This window comes from Pteronotus mesoamericanus, unplaced genomic scaffold (genome assembly GCF_021234165.1).
Source record: "Pteronotus mesoamericanus isolate MK-2021 breed Mesoamerican mustached bat unplaced genomic scaffold, CSHL_Meso_final contig_52, whole genome shotgun sequence".
NCBI lineage: Eukaryota > Metazoa > Chordata > Mammalia > Chiroptera > Mormoopidae > Pteronotus > Pteronotus mesoamericanus.
This window is the reverse complement of record NW_026555189.1, coordinates 19033541-19056018: the sequence shown is the minus strand read 5'-3', so window position 1 is coordinate 19056018 and position 22478 is coordinate 19033541. Positions and strand designations below refer to the sequence as shown.

The 22478-nt window shown below is 40.5% G+C and overlaps 1 protein-coding gene across 9 annotated transcripts in view; it reads right to left on the bottom strand.

The window, feature by feature from the left end:
- Nucleotides 1-19004, bottom strand: part of CNOT1 (CCR4-NOT transcription complex subunit 1) — a 77510-nt gene extending 58506 nt beyond the window's left edge. For 6 of the 9 annotated variants that reach the window (XM_054579366.1, XM_054579372.1, XM_054579371.1 and 3 more), the window contains exons 1-2: nucleotides 18264-18418; nucleotides 932-1207 (exon numbers count right to left, since the gene is read on the bottom strand). In XM_054579366.1, the coding sequence (XP_054435341.1) occupies nucleotides 932-1033 (102 nt within the window). In that variant the 5' untranslated portion in view covers nucleotides 1034-1207; nucleotides 18264-18418. Of the gene's footprint in view, nucleotides 1-931; nucleotides 1208-18263; nucleotides 18419-18604; nucleotides 18626-18700; nucleotides 18769-18877 lie in introns of those variants that run through there. The other 3 variants (XM_054579367.1, XM_054579368.1, XM_054579369.1) reach the window with 3 other exon arrangements.
- Nucleotides 19005-22478: the final 3474 nt, after the last annotated feature.

The window sequence follows — 22478 nt, the reverse complement described above, 5'->3', positions numbered from 1 at the left end:
TCTGAATGGACCTTTCCCCCAAATATATACAAGTTAAGTACCTGAAAAGATGCTCAACATCATTAACTCTAAGTCAAAACTACAAGGAGATACCAGTTCATACCCAAAAGAATGGCTAAAACAAGAAGACATGAGTGTTAGTGATAAGGAAAAACTGGAACCCTCATACACGGCTAGTAGGAATGAAAAGCGATACAACGCTCTGGAAAACAATCTGGTAACTCTCCATAAAGTTACCATATGAGCCAACAATTCCATTCTTTAGTATATTCCCCCCAAACCGAAAATAAACATCCACCGGAAAACATGTCAACAAATGTTGACAGCCATGCTATTTATTTACAACAGCCAAAAGTAGAAACAAACCTAAACACCCATCTAATGGATAAATATAACATGGAATACCCACACAACGGACTAAAAGAAGTAAGTACTGACACATGCTCAAGATGATGATGCTTGAAAGCAAGCTAAGTGAAAGAATACAGGAGTCCACATATGGAATAATTCCATTTATAGAAAATGTCCAAATCCACAGTAGAAAGTAGATTAGTGGCTGCCAGGGGCTGGAGTGAAGGAGTAAAAAAGGGCAAATGCTAATGGACTGAGGTCATTCTTTTCAGGGTAATGAAAACAGAGTTAGATGTTGATGGTTGGATGGAGTTAGATGAGGATTCCCCTGGAAAATATGAAATTTTCCATTTTAAAAAAGTGAGTTTCATAGTGAGGTATATCTGAATTTTTTTTAAATAGAAAAAAACAAATGGGATGAGACTTCTGTACAAAATTGCAAGTAGATTATTGATTAAGCTGATATCACCTGAAATAAGGGACAAAAGTTAGATACTTCTCATGCAAAACACCCACATAAACTCTCCACTTTCTTTCTACTGAATACTCATTCCTTTAATGGTACTACTTGTTTACTTACATGCTGTATTTCCTGCTGGCTGGCTCGGTAGTTTTTCTTGGTTAAATTATCCACCAGGTAGCTGATTTGAGACAAGGCCAGCGAGAGCGAGTCAAGATTCATTGCTGGTTGGGGCGGAAGCAGGCGGCCGAGCCCGGCGCAAAATCACCATTATTCCCCTTTAGTCACCTCAGAGGCAGGTTAATGCTTTCTTTGTAATTAGCCTATATCTGGTGTCTGTACAGTGTCTTCAGTTCTTCTTTTCCAGGGGTCTTACTCTGATCTGAAACATGGCACCTGTTTTTTAAAAAATTAAGATTTTTAAATTAGTTTAATTCTTATTAGGGAAAAAATGGTTAAATAACCTTCCCCTCTCCATCTTAGTACCTGCAATACCAGTAAGGATTGAAAAAAGAAAAAGAATTAGGATGTCTCAACCACTACAATCTATATTATTTGGAAATTCTGTTTACTTATTTCAAACTGATATTTTATATTACATCCTCTCAGAGGGAGCAGGAAAGTTCTTAAAATTAGGATTTGCGGAAAGAAATACTCATCTGACATTTTCAATCCCTATTCCCACACCATCTACAACCTATTTAACAAGATTTATTCACTTTACTCCTATGTACTAACGAATCAGAAAGGTTGGTCCTTCAGTTGTACCTTAGGTATTTGAACAACTAGCTTAAAGGCAAGTAAGGGCTCCAGAAACTCAAATTCCTTCCTGCATTATTGGAAACATTTAGAAAAGGAAGTCAAAAGCAGTGATACAGTTAAAATGACAAGCTGCTTATCTGTTTAATTCTAACCATATGGGAATCAGAGGAACTAGTCTCTATTACTAAAACAAACCCAACACAGCAAGTTTTTGTCTTAAGAATTCCCCAAGTACCACTGCTGAAAACACAAAAATCTCTGCATGCAGGGAACTGAGCTTATCCAGTTCTACCTCCTGAAATGTGCTCATAAGTTTATTATAATCAGAACTCATTGTGTAAAATATAGAAAATTCATAATGATTAAAAGCCACTTAGGTAAGCGTATTTAAAACTTTACCTTTAATAATTTCTTAACAATGGAGAAAGACCACACTGTTTTGTTCTGTTTCTAGAAAGCAAAGGTTCTACCTATGCTCTCTCTCTATAAGCCTCCTTTAAAAAGGATAGGAGAGGCATGGGAATATACCAAGATTTTTGTTCTACAGCAAAAATATACAGAAAGTTAATGATAAACTATATATCCATTATATGTAACTAAACCTGCCTGCTATAAATTCTGAGAGCAAATTGTTTCCTTCATGTTACACTGGTAGCAAAACTAGCAAAAATCCAAGTTTGAGGGACACCCCATGATGAGGATACATACAGGCAAACAGAGGACTTACCCGACTGTTAACAAGAATATTAACTGGCACATCCTTTTCAGCAATTTAAATTGGCAATATTGTAAAAAATGTTAATTGTACTACTCCTGAATCCATAAATTCTACTATTAAGATTGTGTATCCTTTGCCTCAAGAACTCAAAGGAAACAGATTTTCACTGAAGTATTGTTTATCACAGCAAAAAGAAAAACAGTAAAATAGTAAAAAGTAACTACTTAAATCTATTATGGTATGGTCAAACAAGGCAGCTACTTAAAAGAATAAAGTAAAACTGTGTGGGAAAGATGCTCATTAAGGAAAATAAAGCATAAAATTTTTTAAAGAACTTAAATGATACCCCTGAAGAGGAATATGGAGCATGGAAGCTTTCCCTTGTCACCTTCTTTAGCTTTTAAAGTTGTTTTCCCAAAAGTATGCATACATTTTCCACCTTCATTTTTTTAAACAAAAGTTTACAAAGAAAGGGGGAATGGAAGGGTAGATTTAGGGTAAAATAGATTAAGAGAACTCACAACTCAACACCAAACCACCCCCGGCAAATGATCCAGTTAAAAACTGAGCGGAGGACCTGAACACTTCTCCAAAGCGGACATAGAGATGGCCAAACAGATATATGCAAAGATGCACACATCTAGTAATTATTACACAATTGCTTACAAAAAGGCAATAGATTTCATGATAGGTAAGAGTTTGGAAGACAGAAAAGTTTCTCTTTGCTCAGAATTTATTATTAAAAATGCTGACATAAAGAAAACAGTGAAGTAACGTCACCATGAAACAGATGCTATGATGCCCAATTTTAACTATTAGTTTACTTACGGTACAGTACAAATGCAGCAAAACAAGTGCTGAATAACCTTCCAAGAAACAATTTCTCAAATATAATGGAGATCTTTGCACTTCAACTGTCTCATCTCTTTTAACAAAGAGCCTCACAGCAAGGGCTACAACCATTCCACATTAACACCCAAGAGTGCTAAAGATAAAAATACTACAATAGTAGAGTTTCAACAAGCCAATCTTCACCATCTCAGTAAGTTAATGCACCAAACTAATGACCAATTCTGAGCCCTCATCTTATCAGATCTAGTGACAACAGCCTTTATTAACCAAAGTAGGACACTTAATGAAAATAAAGGGGGTACCATTAACAATGTACACCAAGACAACAGGTGTAAACCAGGACCCCTGATCATCCTGACTACCAGCAAGCCTTTGACAAAACTAACCACTATGAGATCCACACTTTTGTTACTTTGTTTCTCAAATGGCATTTCACTGGCTTCTCCTTGTCAGCCTCCTTTACTGGCCCTTCCTCTTTTAACCTCACAATACTGGCATCCTTGGATTTCTTTATCTTCATTTTCTTGGTGACCTACTTCAGTCTGATGGCTTTAAAAACTATCTGTACCAATAATTCTCCAAGTTAAATCTCCAGCTCAAAGCCCTCTCATGGTGCCTACATTTCTATTATCTAATTTCGTACCTGGTATCTCAAACACATGTTCAAAAATGAGTTCTTGATGATGTCTGTCTGCTAATATGTTGTGAGAAAGCCCTTAAAAAAATAAGGTAAGAAATCTAAGACCACAAACCCAAGATTCAGCATCCTGTTCTCCACATGTCCTGCAACAAAAACATCAGTGTATTGCTCTGAAGAAACAACATACTGAGAAAAATAAAGGCCACTGAATATGCTAAACTTTTGGCTAAGAGAATGTATTAGGCCAAAGAAAAATGCAAGAAGAGCCAAGAGACAACGGATGTCCTCTCTGACAGCTTCCACCTCTAAGTCTGCGTCCAGCCAAAGATGAGATTTTCTAAGAGTAACAAATAATTAAGGATATCAGGAAAAAAGAGCTCCTGATCTTCCCCACCAATGACAATCCACCGATACAAAGTCTTCCTTATCTCAGCTGATGCCAACTCCTTCCTCAAAGTCACTCAGGCCAAAATCTTGGGAGCCTTCCCCCTCCTCCACACAAATCCTTTAGTAGTTCTACCTATAAAGTGAATCCTGAATCTGATCATTTTCCACCAACTCTACAACTATGAGAATAAAGGACCATTCTCTCTCACTTGGATTACTATGTTAGCTTCCTAAATTGTCTCCTACTTCCACCTTTACCCCCTACAGTCTATTCTCAACACAACAGAAAATGTATCTTTGAAATACAAAAACTCAGGTCATCCTGTGCTCAAAACCCTCCACTGACTCAAACTGCAAACCTGAGCCCTCGTAAGGATGTATGAACACACACAGTTTTACAGAATATAGCCACTGGTACTCTCCTGGCTTCCTCTTCTACTTTCCCATTTCCCAGTTCTCTCTAGCCACTATGGCCTCCTTACTTCTCCAGCAAACTCCCACCTTTGAGCCTCTATATTAGCTGATCCCTCTGCCTGGAATGCTCTTCTTCCAGTAACTACTTCCTGGCTAACTATTTAACTTCTGCAAGTCTGTAAATAAATGTTTATCTCTTCGGTGAGGATCATCCTGAACTCAAAATTGCAGCCCCCCACCACCATTTTTTTCCGTATTATATCACCTGTGTAATATATTTGCTTTTTAAATAAGCATTAATTTTGTATCAAGTCTTAACAATCCAAAATGGCTATCAGCCCAGGCCAGTGTGGTTCAGTTGGATAGACTCTCATTCCATAAACCAGGGTCACAGGTTTGATTCCAGGTCAGGACACATGCCTAGGTTGCAGGTTCAGTTCCCAGTTGAGGCATGTTCAAGAGGCGGCTGATCAATGTTTCTCTCTCACATTGATCACATTGATGTTTCTCTCCCTCTCTTTTTCCCTCCCTACAAATAAGTAAATACAATTTTTTTAAAATGAAACCATGAAAGACCCTAAATAGCCATGGCAATCAGGAAAAATGTTAATTGTACCAAAAAAAAAAAAAATTGGAGGCCTCACACTTTCTGGTTTTAAACTATATTACAAAGCTATAATAATTAAAACAATATGGCACTGGAATAAAAGATAAACACAGATCAATGGAACAGAAGACAGCCCAGAATTAAACCCATATGGTCTACTAATATTTGATAAGAGAGCTATGAACATCCAATGGGGAAGGTATTGTTTCTTCAACAAACAGTGACTGTACCCCTAACTTATACCACTCAAAAAAATGAATTCAAAATGGATCAAAGATTTAAACGTAAGACTTGATACCAGCCCTGACCACTGTGGCTCAGTTGGCTGGGCATAGTCCCACAAAGCAAAAGGTCATCTTTTGGATTCCCCCTCAGGGCACATGCCTGGGTTGTGGGTCCCATACAAGGGGCAACCAACCAACTGATATTTCTTTCTCACATCACTGTTTCTCTCCCTCTTTTCTCTTTCCCTTCCGCTCTCTAAAAATAAAGAGATAAAAAGACCCGATACCACAAAACTACTGGAAGCTCCTGGAAACTGGCCTTGGCAATATTTTTTCTGAATATGACACCAAAAGCACATGACAACAACAAGAAAATCAACAAGTGAGATTACATAATGTGTAAAAGCTTCTGCACAATGAAAGAAACAATTAATATGATATGACAACCTATGGAATGGGAGAGAATATTCATGTAACATATTAATATCCACAATTTATAAAGAAGTCATGCAACTCAATAAAACAAAATCAGATTTAAAATGGCCAAAGGAACTAAATAGACATTTCTCCAAAAAAGACTTCCAATGGCAAACAGGTACAGGAAAGGTGCTAAACATCACTAATCATCAGGGATGTACAAATCAAAGCCAAGATATCACCTCACACCTGTAAGAATGGCTATCAAGAAAATGCAAAAAGTAAATGCTGACAAGGAAAACAGGGACCACTTGTGCACTGTTTGTGAAGTGTAAATTGGTTCAGCCAATATGGAGAACAGTGAAGGTTCCTCAAAAACTTAAAAACAGCCCTGGCCAGTGAGGCTCTGTTGGTGTGATGGTGTTCCACAAATTAGGAGGTCTCAGGTTCAATTCCTGGTCAGGGCACATACCTGGGTTGCGGGTTCAGTTCCAGTTAGGGAACCTACAAAAGAACCAACTGATGTTTCTCGCGCATCGATGGTTCCTTCCCTGACTCCTCTCTTCTCCTCTCTAAAAATTAGTGAGCATGTCCTTGGGTGAAGATTTGAGTTTTTAAATTAAAAAAAAATCATATGTACACGCACACACAACAATATACTATTCAGATATGAGAAAAAAAGGAAATCCCTCCATCTGCAACATGGATGGAACTTGAAAGACATTATGCTAAATGAGATAAATCAGACAAAGATAAGTACAGTATGATCAAAGACAAGCATGGTATGATATCCATTATATGTGGAATCTTTAAAAAAAAACAAAAAACCTCATACAGAGAACAGATTGGTTTTCTCTGTATGGTGTTAGCCTGAGGAAAGGGGAGGAGTGTACAAAATGAGTAAAGGTGATCAAAAGGTACAAACTTCCAGTTAGAAAATAAGTCCTGGGGATGTAATAAACAGTAAGGTGACTATAATTAGAGTAAATCTCTAATTAAAAGTTCTCTTCACAAAAGAATTCTTTTTTTGTAACTACGTGTGGTAATGTGAATTAGACTTGATTATTTTGCATATTTGTACATATGAAATGAATGTCAGCTGTATCTCAGTAATATATTAAAAACTGAACTCCAAAATCAGGGGGGTTACCAGGGGGTGCAGGAACAGGTGTTTAAGGATACATACTTGCAAAAAGCAAGTCCTAGAGATCTAAAACACAATACAGTGATTATAGACCAAAAAAAAAAAAAAAAGAGGGGATTATAAACTTGTTAAGAGATCTTAACCGTTTCCACTACTAGAGGAAATGATAATTACATGATGTGTTAGAGGTATTAGCCAATGCCACAATGGCAATCATGTTGCAGTACAAATGTATCAAATCAATATGTTGTACACCCTAAAGTTACACAATGTTACATGTCAATTATCTCTCAATTAAGAAGAAATGTTCTAGCCCTGGCAGGTATGGCTCAGTTCATTGAAGCATCACCCAGTAAACAAGAAGGTCATGGGTTCCATCCCCAGTCGGGGCATTTACCTAGGTATCCGTTCGTTCCCCGGTTCCCAGTCAGGGCATGTACAAGATGCAACCAATCAATGTTTCTCTCTCCCTCCCTTCCCCTCTCTCTAAAATCAATAAGCATGTGCTTTGGTTATTTTATTTATTAGTAATTTTCTTGATGAAAAAGAGTATTTACCTCCAAAAATTTAAATTTTTAAATGGCACTAAAAATGTTTTAAATGTATCATATTATTTATGCAAATGAGATATCTCCGACAGTTTTGAGATTAAAATATATGTAGCCTTTTTAAGTATAAAATGAACATAAACCTAATTACAAAAACAAGCTCAAGTTCATTAAACTCTGAAAATATTTTTAATTGAAAAAACTGCCACGGCTGGTGTGGCTCAGTGGAGTGAGCACTGGCCTGCGAACCAAAGGGTCATGGGTTCAATTCCCAGTCGGGGCATATGCCTGGGTTACAGGCCAGGTCCCCAGTGGAGGCCGTGCAAGAGGCAACCACACACTGATGTTTCTCTCCCTCTCTTTCTCCCTCCCTTCCCCACTGTCTAAAATAAATTTTAAAAATCTTTAAAAAAAGAAAAATTTACCATTATCCCTTATTTTATCAGGATTATATAAAACAACCCAAATGAGCCCCTTCCAGTTTACTCCAGTGTACCATATAAACATCATCTGCTAAAGGTAACCCTCACATTAGTTCAAACATCTGAAACTAACTATATACTTTAGGTGCTATAAAAAACATAAAAGTAAACACTCTCAAGCGACTAATAGCATCAGAATTCACTATAATGCTGTACAACTAAGACAACTGTGTGTTCGAATGGGGAGGGGAGGAGAGCTTTTTAAAATGCTGATTCCTAAGCACCACACTACATCAAAAAAGAATCAAGCCCTGGCTGGGTGGCTCAGTTAGTTGGAGCATCATCCTGTACACCAAAAGAATCAAAATTCTTGGGGAAAAGAGAATAGGACATGGTATTTTGAACACACTCTGCAGGTGATTTTTAGTCTGTTTTAGTGTTTGAGAACCACTGACCTAACAGCTCTGGGAAATGTTTAAGAAAAGTACGTTGAACCTTGATTCAATCACTAAAAAAGAAGTCAGAAAGACTGCGAATTTTCTATGGGGGAAAAAAATCTAGTTAAAGAAAAACATTCTGTGTATGTCTTCATATGCCCAATATCTAGGATACAAATAATAACTACCTGAAAACTTAGACTAAAGAGGCTGAGAAATGAACTTAGCCTTTTCCCTCTACTGAAATAGAAAAATATTTTTTAACAGATTTTATTTATTTTCAGAGAGAAGAAGAGGGAAGAAGAAAGAGAGGGAGAGAAACAACAATGTGTGAGAGAAACATCAACTGGCTGCCTCTCACACACCCCAAATGGAGACCTGGCCCACAACCCAGGCAAGTGCCCTGACTGAAACTGAACCAGTGACCTTTTGGTTTGCAAGCCGGTGCTCCGTCCACTGAGCCACACCAGCCAGGGTGAAAAGTAACTTTCAAAAACAAAAAATTAGGTCAATAAAGTTTTGCACATTCCAAGATTCTCTATACAAAATCCCCAGTTATCACTTTCACTGTGCAGAAAAGAGGTAATATAAAAGGCCTAACATTGCTATCCTAGAAAGACTTGCCAAGTTGGCCCTTGGCTGATGTCAGAACTTGAATTTTAGGAGCGAACCAATAATAGCGTCTAACTGTGCCTAAACTATACCAAAAAAAAAAAAAAAGTGGTTTCTGTGGAACACCTGCTTTCCCTGAGGACTCGCAATTTTAGTATGTGAGAGGCAGAGGGTCCCAATAACAACTCTAGGCACTGTGTGAAGAATAATAAAGGGAAGTGAAGAAAAAGGAGTCATCAAATACACAGTCACATTTCCAGACTAAGCACCTAGGTTCTGCTTACTCATAACATGAAAACAACTGAGGAAGAGAAAGTTTGAAGGGCAGGAAGAAATAAATTCAATTCAGGACCTGTGTGGAATAAAGCATACAGATGTAATCCATGGGCAGCTGGATTTACAGTCTGGAGCATAGTTAGTGTGGGCTGCAAATAAATCTGGAAGTCATCAACCCGTGGATGAGACAGCCTGGGAGAACCGCAGAATGTAAATGAGAGGGCCTATAGAGTCCTCAGGGGGCTTAATATTGAAAGGTGGGAAGGAAGAAAAACAACAAAAGGGTCATCAGAGAGAGTGCATGATAACAGAAACCAAGGAGAGTAGTAAAACCTAGGAACAGATAGTATCCCTAAGACAGTTCCAAGGACAAATCTTTGGGGAATGTTCATTGTGTAGGCAGTCTCTGAAATAACCCCAAAGATCTTTGCCTAGTGTTTACACCCTCATGTAAATCCCCTTCCCTTAAGTGTGGGCTGGACCTTAAGTGTGGCTTTGAAAGATAACAGAAACTCATTTCCAAGATTAAATTACAGAAGACTGACTTCTGTCTCGTTTACCTCTAAGCCTGTACTAGAGAGAATAAGATGTCATGTTATGAGTAACCCTACAGAGAGGGGACATGAAACAAGAAAGTAACGCCTCCCAACCAACAGCCAAGCTAGCAAGCCCGCCAACTGCCACACGGGAAAGTTTTTAAGACCTCCCCACCATTGAGGCTTAAGATGACTAGAGCCTGTGGGTGTTGCATTACAAATTTGTGAGAGACAGAGTCAGTAGTACCTAGCCAAACTGTGCCTGTGAAATAATAAAGAGAGGAAGTTTTAAATGGATAAATTTGGGAGTAATTTGTTATGCAGCAATTGCTAACTAATATAGCCATAGTCTATGGAAAGCGGGGGGGGGGGGGTATTTTAAAAGATACACTTGGCAATGTAAAAAAGTTTATTAATGAACATCAGAATTAGCACCTATAAGATCACAGATGGCCTTCAAGAAAGGAAGTAGTGGTCACTGGAAATCAGGCCAAGATGCCTCCACAAAGGGGACAAAAACATCAGGTACTCCTAGAGACTGATCTGATGACCTACCCCACGCCCCCTTCAATATATATGATGCACTATAAAATTGTTCACTATTGTTTCGTGTGTATTACCCTTCCAATCAGTTCCTGGAATTCCATCTCTCTTCCTCACCAACATTCCCAGCCAACCAGCTTTGAGGGCACCAAAAACTTTACAGAACCTCAGTAGCCCAATACCAATATTCAAACTGTAGGTCCCTAAAATGCAATTTGACTAGACTTAACAAAATGTAGTCAGAGTCTGAGAATTTTCTTCCACCTTCATCACACATCAGAGATGGAGGCCATTTTCCATGACACCTCAGGTTGATTTGTCTTTAATTGTAATAGCATCACTATTTTATGTATCGCTAAGAAAGGTGAGTTGGCAGTATTTTTTCTATACGTGATGCAGCCCAATTTCAGAGATGTTAACATACAGAAGGTATTCTTTTCCCTCCTGTAGTCTTTACATAGGCCACTGTAAAATTAAATTTTAAGTAACTTGTAATTTGCACTAAAAATTGGATCTAAAGTAAATAAAATAGGCCCTGGCTCGTGTGGCTCAGTGGATTGAGCGCCAGCCTGCAAAACAAAGGGTTGCCAGTTCAATTCCCAGTCAGGGCACATGCGTGGGTTGTGGTCCAGGTCCCCAGGATGGGGCATGCAAGAGGCAACCACACACTGATGTTTCTCTCTCTTTCTCCCTCCCTTCCCCTCTATAAATAAACTAACAAACAGACTCTTACAACAAAAGTGAAAGTGAAGAATATTTACTGGAATAAACTAGAGGGCAACATAATCTCCAAAAGCATTATGAAATGTGTAGACATGGGAGAGCCACTGGCATCTGGGAATCAGAGATGCAATAACAGTAAATATCTTGCAAAGAAGGAGGGCAGCACCACCAACAAAGAACTATCCTGCCCAACACCAACAGAGAAAAATGACTTTTGCATCCACTTTCTATAGGGTAGGTCCCAGATGTAAACACCTCAAATTTGGCTTTCCACAAAGTTTACAAAGCCCAGCACAACTCAAATCCACCAAATGGTATAAAATGGTATAAGGCTTATGTGAAGTGGCTACCAGAACTTATCATAGAAACAGTTTAAGCATTACTATTATGTGTCTTAATCTAGTCAAGTATTTGTTGAGTACTTACTACGTATCAGATATTTGAGGTACATCAGTGAATAGACATACATACCTCCCTGCATTCCCACTGTAGGGGAGAAATAATAATCCTAAGAAATTATGAAGCATTCCAGGACATGCTAACTAACTACTATGGGAAAAGAAAAACTGCAAGGTAAAGGTGTAGCAGGGTAATTTAAGTAGGATGGTCAAAGTAAGCCTTATTGGGAAGTAGTATTAATATCTGAGCAGATTTGAAAGAGCTGAAAGTACAGCTATACACATCTGAGAAAAGAACGTTCCAGGCAGAGGGATCAGTGGTCAGTCACTACAAAGGCTTCCTCACAGAGTACATGTCATGTGCAAGGAAAAGCAAGCAGGCCAAGTGTAGCCAAAGTAAACTTAGTGAGCGGGGAAAGAGTAAGTTGGGGGAAAGAGGAATGCCTGAGGAGGTATAGAGCAGGGCTATATCCTGTAGGTGATGAAAAGGACTTTGTTTGGCTTTTACCAAAGACGAATGGAAAATCAATGAATGATTATGAACAGGATGACATGATACAGCTTTTAAAATTCAAGAAACACTGTAGATGACAAACTGAGAATAAACTGTAGGGGACAGCAAGGGTAGAGACAGAGTAGACAACAGCCCATTAAGGATTAGTCACTTTGTCCTGGCTGGTGTGGCTCAGTGGACTAGTGCCAGCCTGCGAACTAAAGGGTCGCCTGTTCGAGTCCCTTGTTAAGGCGCATGCCTGGGTTGCAAGTCCCCAGTAGGGGGTGCGCGAGAGGCAACAACACACTGATGTTTCCTTTCTCCCTCCCTTCCCCTCTCTTTAAAAATAAATAAAATCTTAAAAAAAAAAAGAGCTGACTTGTTCCATAATTACGTCATTGCATCACTTTAAACAAGCAATTTTATTCATGTATTTATTAAGTGAAACTTTAGTCATTTATGAAATAAAACTTTAATACTAATTTTTAAGGAATATTTAATAGTTTGTGTGTGTATCTTCAGAATTTTACAAGCATTAATCCAATGTATACATACATCAGTACAGTTCAAAATATTCTTAGTGTTAGCAAACAAATCCCTTATTTTTAAAAGGGGAAAAAGTGAAGAGGGCCAGAAATGCATGCTTACTCCCAAATCAGAAAGTTACTGTTACCCTGACCAGTGTGACTCAGTTGGCTGGGCACTGGCCTGCAAACTGAAAGTACACCCAGTTTGCTGGCTGGTTAATTCCCAGTCAGGGCACATGCCTGGATTGCAGGTTTGGTCCAGGTGCATAAGAGAGGCAAGAGATCAATGTTTCTCTCTCACATGCTTCTCCCCTTTTCTTTCTCCCTCCCTTCCCCTCTCTCTAAAAATAAATTCAAAAAAGGAGAGGGGAGGGCAAGAAGGAAAAAGAAAGTTACTGCTCTGGCCAGGTAGCTCAGATGGTTTAGAGTGCCATCCTGATATGCCAAGGTTGCAGGTTCAATCCCCAGTCAGGGTTCATTCAGATATCAACCAACACATAAATAAATGGACAAGAAATTGATGTATGTCTCTTTCTCTCTCCCTCCTTCTCCCCCTTCCTCTCTAAAATCAAGTTTTTAAGAAAAGTTAAGTTACCAAGTTCTTGACTTAAAATCAACAGAATACTGTACTTAGAAACACGTTACGAGTAGTATATGCAAAATCACCAAGCTATGTAGTATGTAACATACTCGACTAAAAGAGAACAGGGAGTATCTTTAAGCTACTTTAAAAATAACTACACCATGAGAAAACTTACTCATGCATCTGTCAGAATTCAATTTATAGTGAAGAACATTTTAAAACTTAAGTTCCTCCATCCTTTGCACATCTCTCGACATAAGGGCAAGTTTCATTACACTGAGGTTAAATAATGACCATTCACAATAATTGTAACCAAAAAAACATCTTTTTGTCAGGCTAGAGTTTTATGTTTTCACACTGAAGAAATTAATAACTCAAATTTTGTGTCTTATCCTCACAAAAACTACTAGAGAAATAAACCTGTATTTGCTTTGGTCACAAAATTTTATCCAAGTAAAACATTGGGAGTATTTTGCGACCTACATGTGTCAAGTCATTATGCTGTACAAATATAAACTTACATAGTGCTGTACGCCAATCGTATTTTAATAATGCTAGCGGGGAACCATATTAGGAGTAAAGAAAAAAAATTTCCCTAGGCAGCTCAAGAAATTGCGAATGTGTGAACAGATTAATTCTGTAGAATTATTCAGGGAGATAGTTGTGAGGTTCTATAAAAACCAATCCACTAAATGAACATGAATTCTGAACTACAAAATCAACCACCCAACATTTTAACTGCATGAAAAACTTTCTGCCTTTCAAAAAAACAAGTGGGTGACAACATAGAGTATTCTCACTTTTTTGATGTTCAAATTCATAGATCTTTTTCTTGTATTGAATTCCAGCAGCATGGAAGACAGAATGATCATCAGAGCTAGAGGAGAAAAATCTGATTTGACCTTAAACTAAGTCACCTCACTTTCCTGGAAATTTTTTGTTTCCTAAAGGGTGATACCATAATTCTGTATGACTAGCTTTCAAAGTTTAACCATTTAAACATGTCAACATAATTGTAAGTACACAGTTCCAAGAAAAAGTCTGTACTCTCAAAGAACAAAATTCAGGATATATTCTTTTCCAAGAATGTGATGGAGTGTAGCAAAGGAAGCATTATTCGGTTAACTAATTTTGCTTAAGAACATCGGGAGAAAATACTTAGAGACAGTACAACTGAGTTTGAACTTGTATGATGGATGTTCTGATAGACAAAAATGTTGATATTCCAGATAAAAGAGGCAAAGATGTACTTGGAAGCCACTGTGTAAGTCTTTTGACGACAGCATGAAACAGGAATACGCTGTCACAGGTAGGAAGGAATCAACACTTACACAGGTCCAGACTAAGGTACTTGAAGAACTTTTGAGCAGAGGATGGCTATTTTTCAAACCAATCAGCTAGGTGGCATGTTGTCAGTAATGTAAAGAACTAACTGTATTTCTGGAATCATTTACAATTAGGATGCGTTCACATATTATTTACATAATTTAAAAAATCCAATAAACAAATCATGGGAAAAAGATACCAGAGATTATTTAGGAAGCTACTGCAAAAAAGATAAAGGGTCTAAAACAAAGAGGTAACTATTCTTATGATGGGTCTACATAAAATTTAAAAAGTGACACTGTACCCTGGCTGGTATGGCTCAATGGACTGCTGACCTGCAAACCAAAGGGTCAATGGTTCAATTCCCAGTTAGGGCATGTGCCTGGGTTGTGGGTCAGGTTCCCAGCTGGTCGCATATGGGAGGCAACTACACACTGATGTTTCTCTCCCTCCCTTACCCTCATTTTGAAAGATTTTATTTATTTTTAGAAAAAGTGACACTGCCCTGGCCAAGTAGCTCAGTTGGTTAGCGTGTCACCCCCAATATGCCAAGGTTGCAGGTTCCATCACCAGGTGGGGCATATATAAGGATCAACCCATGAATGCATAAGTGGAACAAGAAACAAACCAATGTTTGTTTCTCTCTTCCTCTTTAAAAATCAATTTTAAAAAGTAACATTGCCATTACAAAACTAGGAGCTATAAATGAAGATGACAAACTCTCAAACAAATTAAAATTATTTAAAAAGGAAAACAGCCAGGTAGGTCAGTTGGTTAAAGCGTCATCCCAATAGTGCGCCATGCCATGGTCATGGGTTTGATGCCTGGTTAGGGCACATACTAGAAACAACTAATGAATGCATAAATAAGTGGACTAACAAACCGATGTTTCTCTCTCTAAAACCTATAAATAAAAATTAAAAATAAAACAGGGAAAATGTTGAGCTTTTAAGATGAAGCTTGAGAACAGTAAATGGTGTCTTTCAAAATATGCTTTTATTCTACTTTTTATTTTTCTTTCCCCACTTTATAGTTTATATAATTAGTCCAATATCTCAAAAAGAACAAACCGAAAACAAAAACCCTCTCATTCAATATTTCAGGAATTTCCTTCTAACAGCTGTAACAAAATTAACCAAGACATTTTATCCTAGAGGTTAATGCTAAGCTTTCCAGCCTTAAAGACAGAAATGCATTTCTCAAATCTACACTCTACACTCCCAAAGGCTGCATTTTCTTCAGTCTCAACACAAGTGTCAGATAGGGGCTACATCTCTAATTATTGACTTCTTAATGCTTTTCAAAGAAGAATGTGTTTGATTTGCTTTGCTACGTTCTTACAAATGTATGAGGAAAAAGTACATTGAAATAAACTATTATGTATACATAGAACGCAACAGGTTTTGAGCCCATTTTAGCTTTGAAACATGGTTCTTAAAAATTATGCAAACAGAAAAAGAACTGCAGGAGTTTTCTACATACAGTAGAAGGTCTTAAAATAAGATTCAATGGGATGCCTTTTTAAAGCAGGAAGTTCAGTTTGGTCAAAGGGCCATTTAAGAAATACTTTGACTAATATTTTTTAATGACTTGTTAGTTTTGCTCTTTTATAAAAGAATATACCACATTCATAAAATATAGTATTTAAAAATGGCAGCCTACAATTTTTGTTAATTCAAAAAGCATAAACATTTCACAATTAATGTCTTAAAATATTTGCGCATCCAATTAGAATTACTGTGGACAAATTTCCTTTCATGGCTTTAAGTGCCAAAGACTTGTTATCTGGTAGAATAAAATGAAATAAAGGTTCACGTTCACAAATTAAAGCTGGTTAAAAAGAAAGCTTTTCATAATTAGATCTGCATCTCACAAAAAACACTTGGAAAAAGCAACATATAAGAATAACTTGAGATTAGTCTTTACGCATGTTTTGAAGGGAGAAGCACGTCCTCTTCTGTCCTCCCAGGTGTTTTGTTTTGTTTTGTTTTGAATGACTTAATCTTAAATTGAGAGGATGTCACAAAACCTAGCCCGACAAGATCCCTGTTAAAGAGAGGGGACCGACACCCCCAGCAGAAAGGCAGGGCCTGGAAGAAACTGCGCCCGGTCGCGTCAGGACCGAGAGGGTTTCGGTCTGTTTCACCTGCCAGAAAACCCGGCCCCAAAACGTCTAAGATTACAAGCTGAGGCCGGGAAGGGGAATACTTTCAGTTACTGATGGTCAAGTCTTTGTGCCTTGATTTTAAACTTCGTTTCCACTACAGGACCTGGGACCCACACTTGCTGAAAAGTGACACACTCTCCAAACAAGTTTTATCACCAAGCGACCAACTTAGAGCACAACTGGATGCCTAAAACTTTATGTATCATCAGCTCATTTTCCCCGTAGACAAGGTAACAATTTGCAGTATCCTAAAACATTATTAAAGTGTTACCATATATCTTATTAATAGCTAAAACACGGTGCTGCCAATCTCTGGAAGGGGAGGAATGTCAACCTGGGCCACCGATGACTAACCCGCTGAACCCAAACACCTCCCCGAAAACAAGTTTCTTCTTAATCTGTTGGACCTACTTCCTAATTTTTTACTTGTTCTCCCATTTTTTCACCCATGTGTCTCTATTCCTATCAAACAGGTTGTTCAGAATTGTTCTTCACAAAAACAATACTCAAATTACATTCACTTAACGTGTGACTGTTAAAATAAATCCTGCAAGGCTCCTGAATTATAGAGAAACAAGGGGGGCGGGGCGGGGAGTATTACTACTCAGCCTGCAGCCGGAGAATTGACTTTAGCAGATTCCTAAGAAACGTGACGATTAGTTGAGCGACCTCGGGGCAAGTCTACTGCTTACAGTGTGTTTTGAACACACTGTCAAACCCACAGATAGCAGACATTTTCTTTTTCCTTTTTTAAAAGACAAAGCGTGCCCGCCCCCCCACCCCGCCCCAGCGGGGGCAGCCGGCGGCGCGAGCCCGGCAGAGGGGCTGGTACCGAAAAGCGCTCTTGCAGTTCGTGCAACTCCGACGTCGTGTTTGGCCTCGGGTAACCCCTCCAAGACCTGCAATCACCCTCTCCAGCGGCACCGTGGCCGCCAGGTGCTCAGCTCACTACGGGGACACTGCCCACGGGGGAGCAGACCCGCCGCCACAGCACAGACCCCGCGCCAGGTCGGGGGGGACCGACTTCGGGGAAAGTGCGAGCGCCCGGGCGCGCGAGTGGAACAAAACCTGTGGCAAAGAAGTAATGAGGAAGTGCTCGCTCCAGCCCGCCCGCCCCTCCCACCCGCGGACACCCGAAACACCCGGGGTTTGACAACGTGCTGGGGGCCCGGGAGGCGGGAGTGGCAGCGCCAGGTCCAGGGGAACCAACCGGGAGCCTGCAACTACTCCGAACACGGTCCCCTCGCCCCAGGAGCTAGGCCTCGGGGGCCGCTGCCCGCCGCACTCATCCGGGAGCCCGGTGAGAAAAGGGCAGTTGAGGAGCTCGTGGAGTCTCAGGAGGGTGCAGCCCGCGCGAAGCGAGGCCCGGCGGCCGGAATTACCGCCACCGCCGCCCTCGGAGTCTCCAGGCCCGGCCCGGGCCACCGGGTCTCACCCCCGCGCTCTGCGCTCCGCTTCGTGGAGCCCTCGCCCCGACCTCTTCTCTTCAGGAACGGAAGACTCCGCGAGCCGTGAGAAGAGAGTCCGCCCTCGCCCGTCTCGCCACTTGCCTGTCCCGACTGCCCCTCACTCCGCGGAGCTCCGGAAAACGCTCCCAATGGCCCCAGGATCATCCCCGGTGCTTTCCTCACCTGCACCCGCGTGCCGTAGCTGACACCGCCAGTCGGCCCCAGCCCACGACCCGAGCCCATCTCACCTCAGGCGGCTCCGGCGGCGCTGGACACAGGAAACTCCTGGGTCCCCCGACTCCGGCTCTCCTCGACCCCCTCTTCGGTTAACTCCGCTTGTTTCTCTACAAAATGGCGCCGGAGGTCGCGCGCTCACGTCGCGGCCTTTCCCCTCCCCGTTCTCATTTCACCATTTGCTGCCCGCCCGAGGAGGGATGGCCCCCGCACCAGCCAATGATTGTACACCGCCCGTAGCCCCCACCCAATCACCGTCAGGTGCCCGCGGATTTAAACCAATCACACACTATCACTTGCAGAAGTCAAGGAAGAAACCAGGCTCCTGCTAGCAACTACCAATCCGGACTCCTACTTCGCGGGCTTCGGCCAATTGCCGCTCACCAGTCCCTAGGGACTGGATCGGAGCCTCCGCGCTTGCGCTCGAGCGAGGGCCAATGGGGAGACTCACATAACTTCGATTTGGGGTTTCACGGATTTCCCACCTGCCCTGGAAGTCTTCTACCAATGGGGGTTGGCATTGCCCCTAAAAACAGTAAATGAGGGAGGGGGCCCATAAACCCTCACCACTCTGCGCGGGAACTACTTTGAAGTTAGTCTTAAATAGCCTTCCTTCACTCTCTCCTACCTCTGTCGAGGTGTCAAGTCCTGTAGACTTCGGGGCTTCCCAAACTTAAACATCCCCCTCCCCTCGTTGTCCCCTGGGCGTGGAACACCAAGCAAGAGAAAGCAAACCAGCCTGTAACTTAAGTGGCGACGCTCTGCATCCCGGGATATGTAGGGTTTCCCCCGCACCTCCGCCCCACTTTTGTCGCGAAAGTAATGCATCCTCCTCCGTCACTTACTGCGCATTAGGAGGAGCAGTGCATGTTGGGAAATGTAGTCTCCTAAAAGCCACTTTCATCGAGACAACTTTGTCTTCTAGTTCTACCTATTGAAGAAGGTGTGTCTTACAGAGAGGCTGGAAGTTAAGGTTCTCTTTTTGGCTTATGACTTGTAAGTGCTACCAGAAACGATGCTGTAAGGCCTTTACCCTCGGGGTAGGGGCGGGGGGGAAGGCACAAAAACCTATCTTTTGTTGTAATTTGTTAGCTACAGTCGATCCTAAGCACCTGGTCGCAGAGGGGGGATGGGAATACAGGGAAACAAGAGTTGACTGGCTGCCTCCTTCAACTTTTGGGAAAAAGCCTATCCTCATCATCATCCTGGTCTAAGGCTAGGTGCAGAAGCACTATCTTTTGGGCCTGAAAATACCTTTTGTGTGCATGTGCATTGTAAAAAAAACAACAGTCCTTGGCCGGGTGCTCAGTTGGTTAGAAGGTGGTATGGTCCCAACACACAACGGTTATGGTTAGATCTCTGGTGTGGGCACATGCAAGAATTAACCATTGAGTGCATGAATAAGTCGAACAACAAATCAATGTTTCTTACTCTCCCTTCCTCTTTCTCACTATCTCAAATCAATAAAAACTTTTTTAAAACACACAACATGAAATTTACCCTCTTAACCATTTTTAAGTATTATCGTACATTAGTGGTAACTATATGCCCGAACTATTTCATGTTGTAAAACTAAAACTTTATACTCATAAAGCAACTCATTTCCTCCCTCCAGTCCCTAACACCCACAGTTCTACTTTCTATTTCTAGTAGAGTTGGACTTCTTCAGTTACCTCCTGTAAGTGCAATCATGCACTATTTGTCTTTTTTGTGACTGGCTTATTTCACTTAAATATACCTTTTGACATAAGTTTTTCCTTGGTTGCCAACTATTTCAGTAAACACTTGCTGAGTGTCTTGTTTTCAAGCAACTGAATGAGACCCAGGGACTCCCATACACAGTGAAGGCAAGGGCTGAGTCCTCTTCCCAGCTGTATTCCCAGCATGCCTGGCCCATGGTGGACAGGTGAGCAAATAAATGTTGAAAAACAAGAGAAATGGACTTACAACATTATACTGTTAGTGGTAAAAGTCCCCTTAAACAGACCAAGGATGAGGAATAAGGGCCATCTATTCATTGTTGCTGTATGAAATTTATGAAATTGCTGAAATCCTTATAGATAGTAGGATTTTGGCCAAGTTTATCAAAACTAAAAATTACCAGACCCATTGACTCAGTAATTCCATTTCTAGGAACTTATCCCACAGGTGAATGTTGCAAATTCATACAGAGGTTAATGTATCAAGATATTCACTGACGCATTGTTTATGGGGCCTCAGAAGATTGGAAGCAATAAGGAAGAGGTTAAATAAATGTATGGTGCTGTCATACAGTGGAATGTTAGGAAGTTTTTTAAAAGAGTGAGGTAAATCTTTATGTACAGATATGAAATGATACCAAGATTTTAAAAGATGGAATGATCAGTATGTTACTATTTGTGTAGGAGAAAATAACTGTATTTACATATATTTAAATGCATTAAAAGGTATGGAAAGATACACACACACTCCAGAGCTGACGCTAATGGTTATCCCTGAGGAGGGAAGTAGAATGAGGAAGGGTAAAGGGAGCTTTTACTTTTTATTCCATATATTACTATCTTACTTGAACTTTTTACACCGAGGATGCATTCATGTTTTATTTGTGTAATTTAAAGCATTTCTTTTAAAGACATAGAATGTGATACCCATAAAGTTCAGCTATCTAAGGTCAACTCTAATTCTACGACCAATTCAGATCTCAAACGTGGATCTCCTAAAACAGGATCATTTGAAATAAAGCCTTTCCCCCACTTCAGCCTGTCTTTGCCAAGGAAATGGTTTGCTACTTTACATAGAGCTACTCTTAGACCCTTGAGCCCACTGCCAGCCCCTCCCCAAGAGCTGCACCACCAGCACTCCCAGGATTGGACCTAACTTGGGGCCTTAACCAAATACTTGCAGGATTCCACAATAGCCTGGATCAAAGTCTGTCAACTGTGTGTTAAGAAGTCATGGTGGCTTGTATCCTTGCTAGAAAGCAGGAGACTGTTACAAACTGGAAGGGGTATGGAGATCACCCGGTGCACTTGCCTTATTTTACTGAAAGACATAGTTGGAAATCATGCCCAGACAAACTATTTCACTACGGATGATTCACTGAATCACCTTATAGCTCAGCAATTATGTGCCCTAGGGTTCAAATGTATTTAGAAACAGAATATTTTAGCCAGTTGTTAATTACTCATCTGGCCTCTTGCCTTAACCTTCTTCCAGTCCTCCCTCTACCCCACCCCGCAATTAGTTGTGCATCCAAGATTCTGGAAGAACTTGACAAACTCTTTTATGTGTAACAAAAGCCTTAGTAAATTGGATTGGGGTGGAGGCAAAAGTACCTAGAAGAAAAAGGACTTTGAGATCTGGGCAAGTTATGTTATAAAATGTTTGAAGGTGCTGGGGAGAAGGGCAATCAGAAATAAAAGGCTAGTAAATAAATAAATAAATAGTTTCATTATTCCATGTTCCTGTTTTTCAGTCTCGTTTTATCAGATGAGTCAGAAACTACGATTTACAATAGTTTTGAGTACTACACAATTCTCTTTCTCTGTCCTATCCAAAGCCACTCATTGACAGCCTAACTTTGAATTCTGATCTCCTTTCAGCCATTACCACTGCCAAACCTTCTGACTCCCTGGGCACCTAGGCTTTGGTATGACTTCCATGTCTCTGTGCTGAGGAGAGGATGTCTAGACATGCACGTTGCAAAAAGTCTACAGAGAAATTGCAAATTCCGAGTCCTGGAGCGGGCTGTGACCCTAAGTTTCTGTGTAGCCTTGGAAAAGTCACTTCCCCTCCCAGGACCTCTTTTATCTTCTTCAATAACCTGACCATACTGGACAAGCATTATGTGGCTCCCAGATTGTGGACTATGAACTTCTAGGAAACGGAGGACTTACTTGTGGGATCCTGAAATTCTGTTCACGTAGTTTCTTTAAATCGACCAATCTATTCTAAAAGTACAAATTGACATACTTTATCTCACCCACAACTCAGGACTCTGTGACCTAGGGACTGAGTTATATACCCAGTTTTACAGATTGTCAAAGTGAGGCTCAGAGAGGTTGACTCACCTGCCCTAGGTCACATACCTAATCAATGGCAGAGCAAGCGTTGCAACCCAAGGTGACTTCAGAACTCACAATTCTCCGTCATCACACTCTGAGCTGTGCTTGGGAAACCCCCTCTGCCTAGGAGACCTGCCAGCTGTTATGTTCAATGGCCCATTAGTAATCAGATAGTTTCCAAACCGA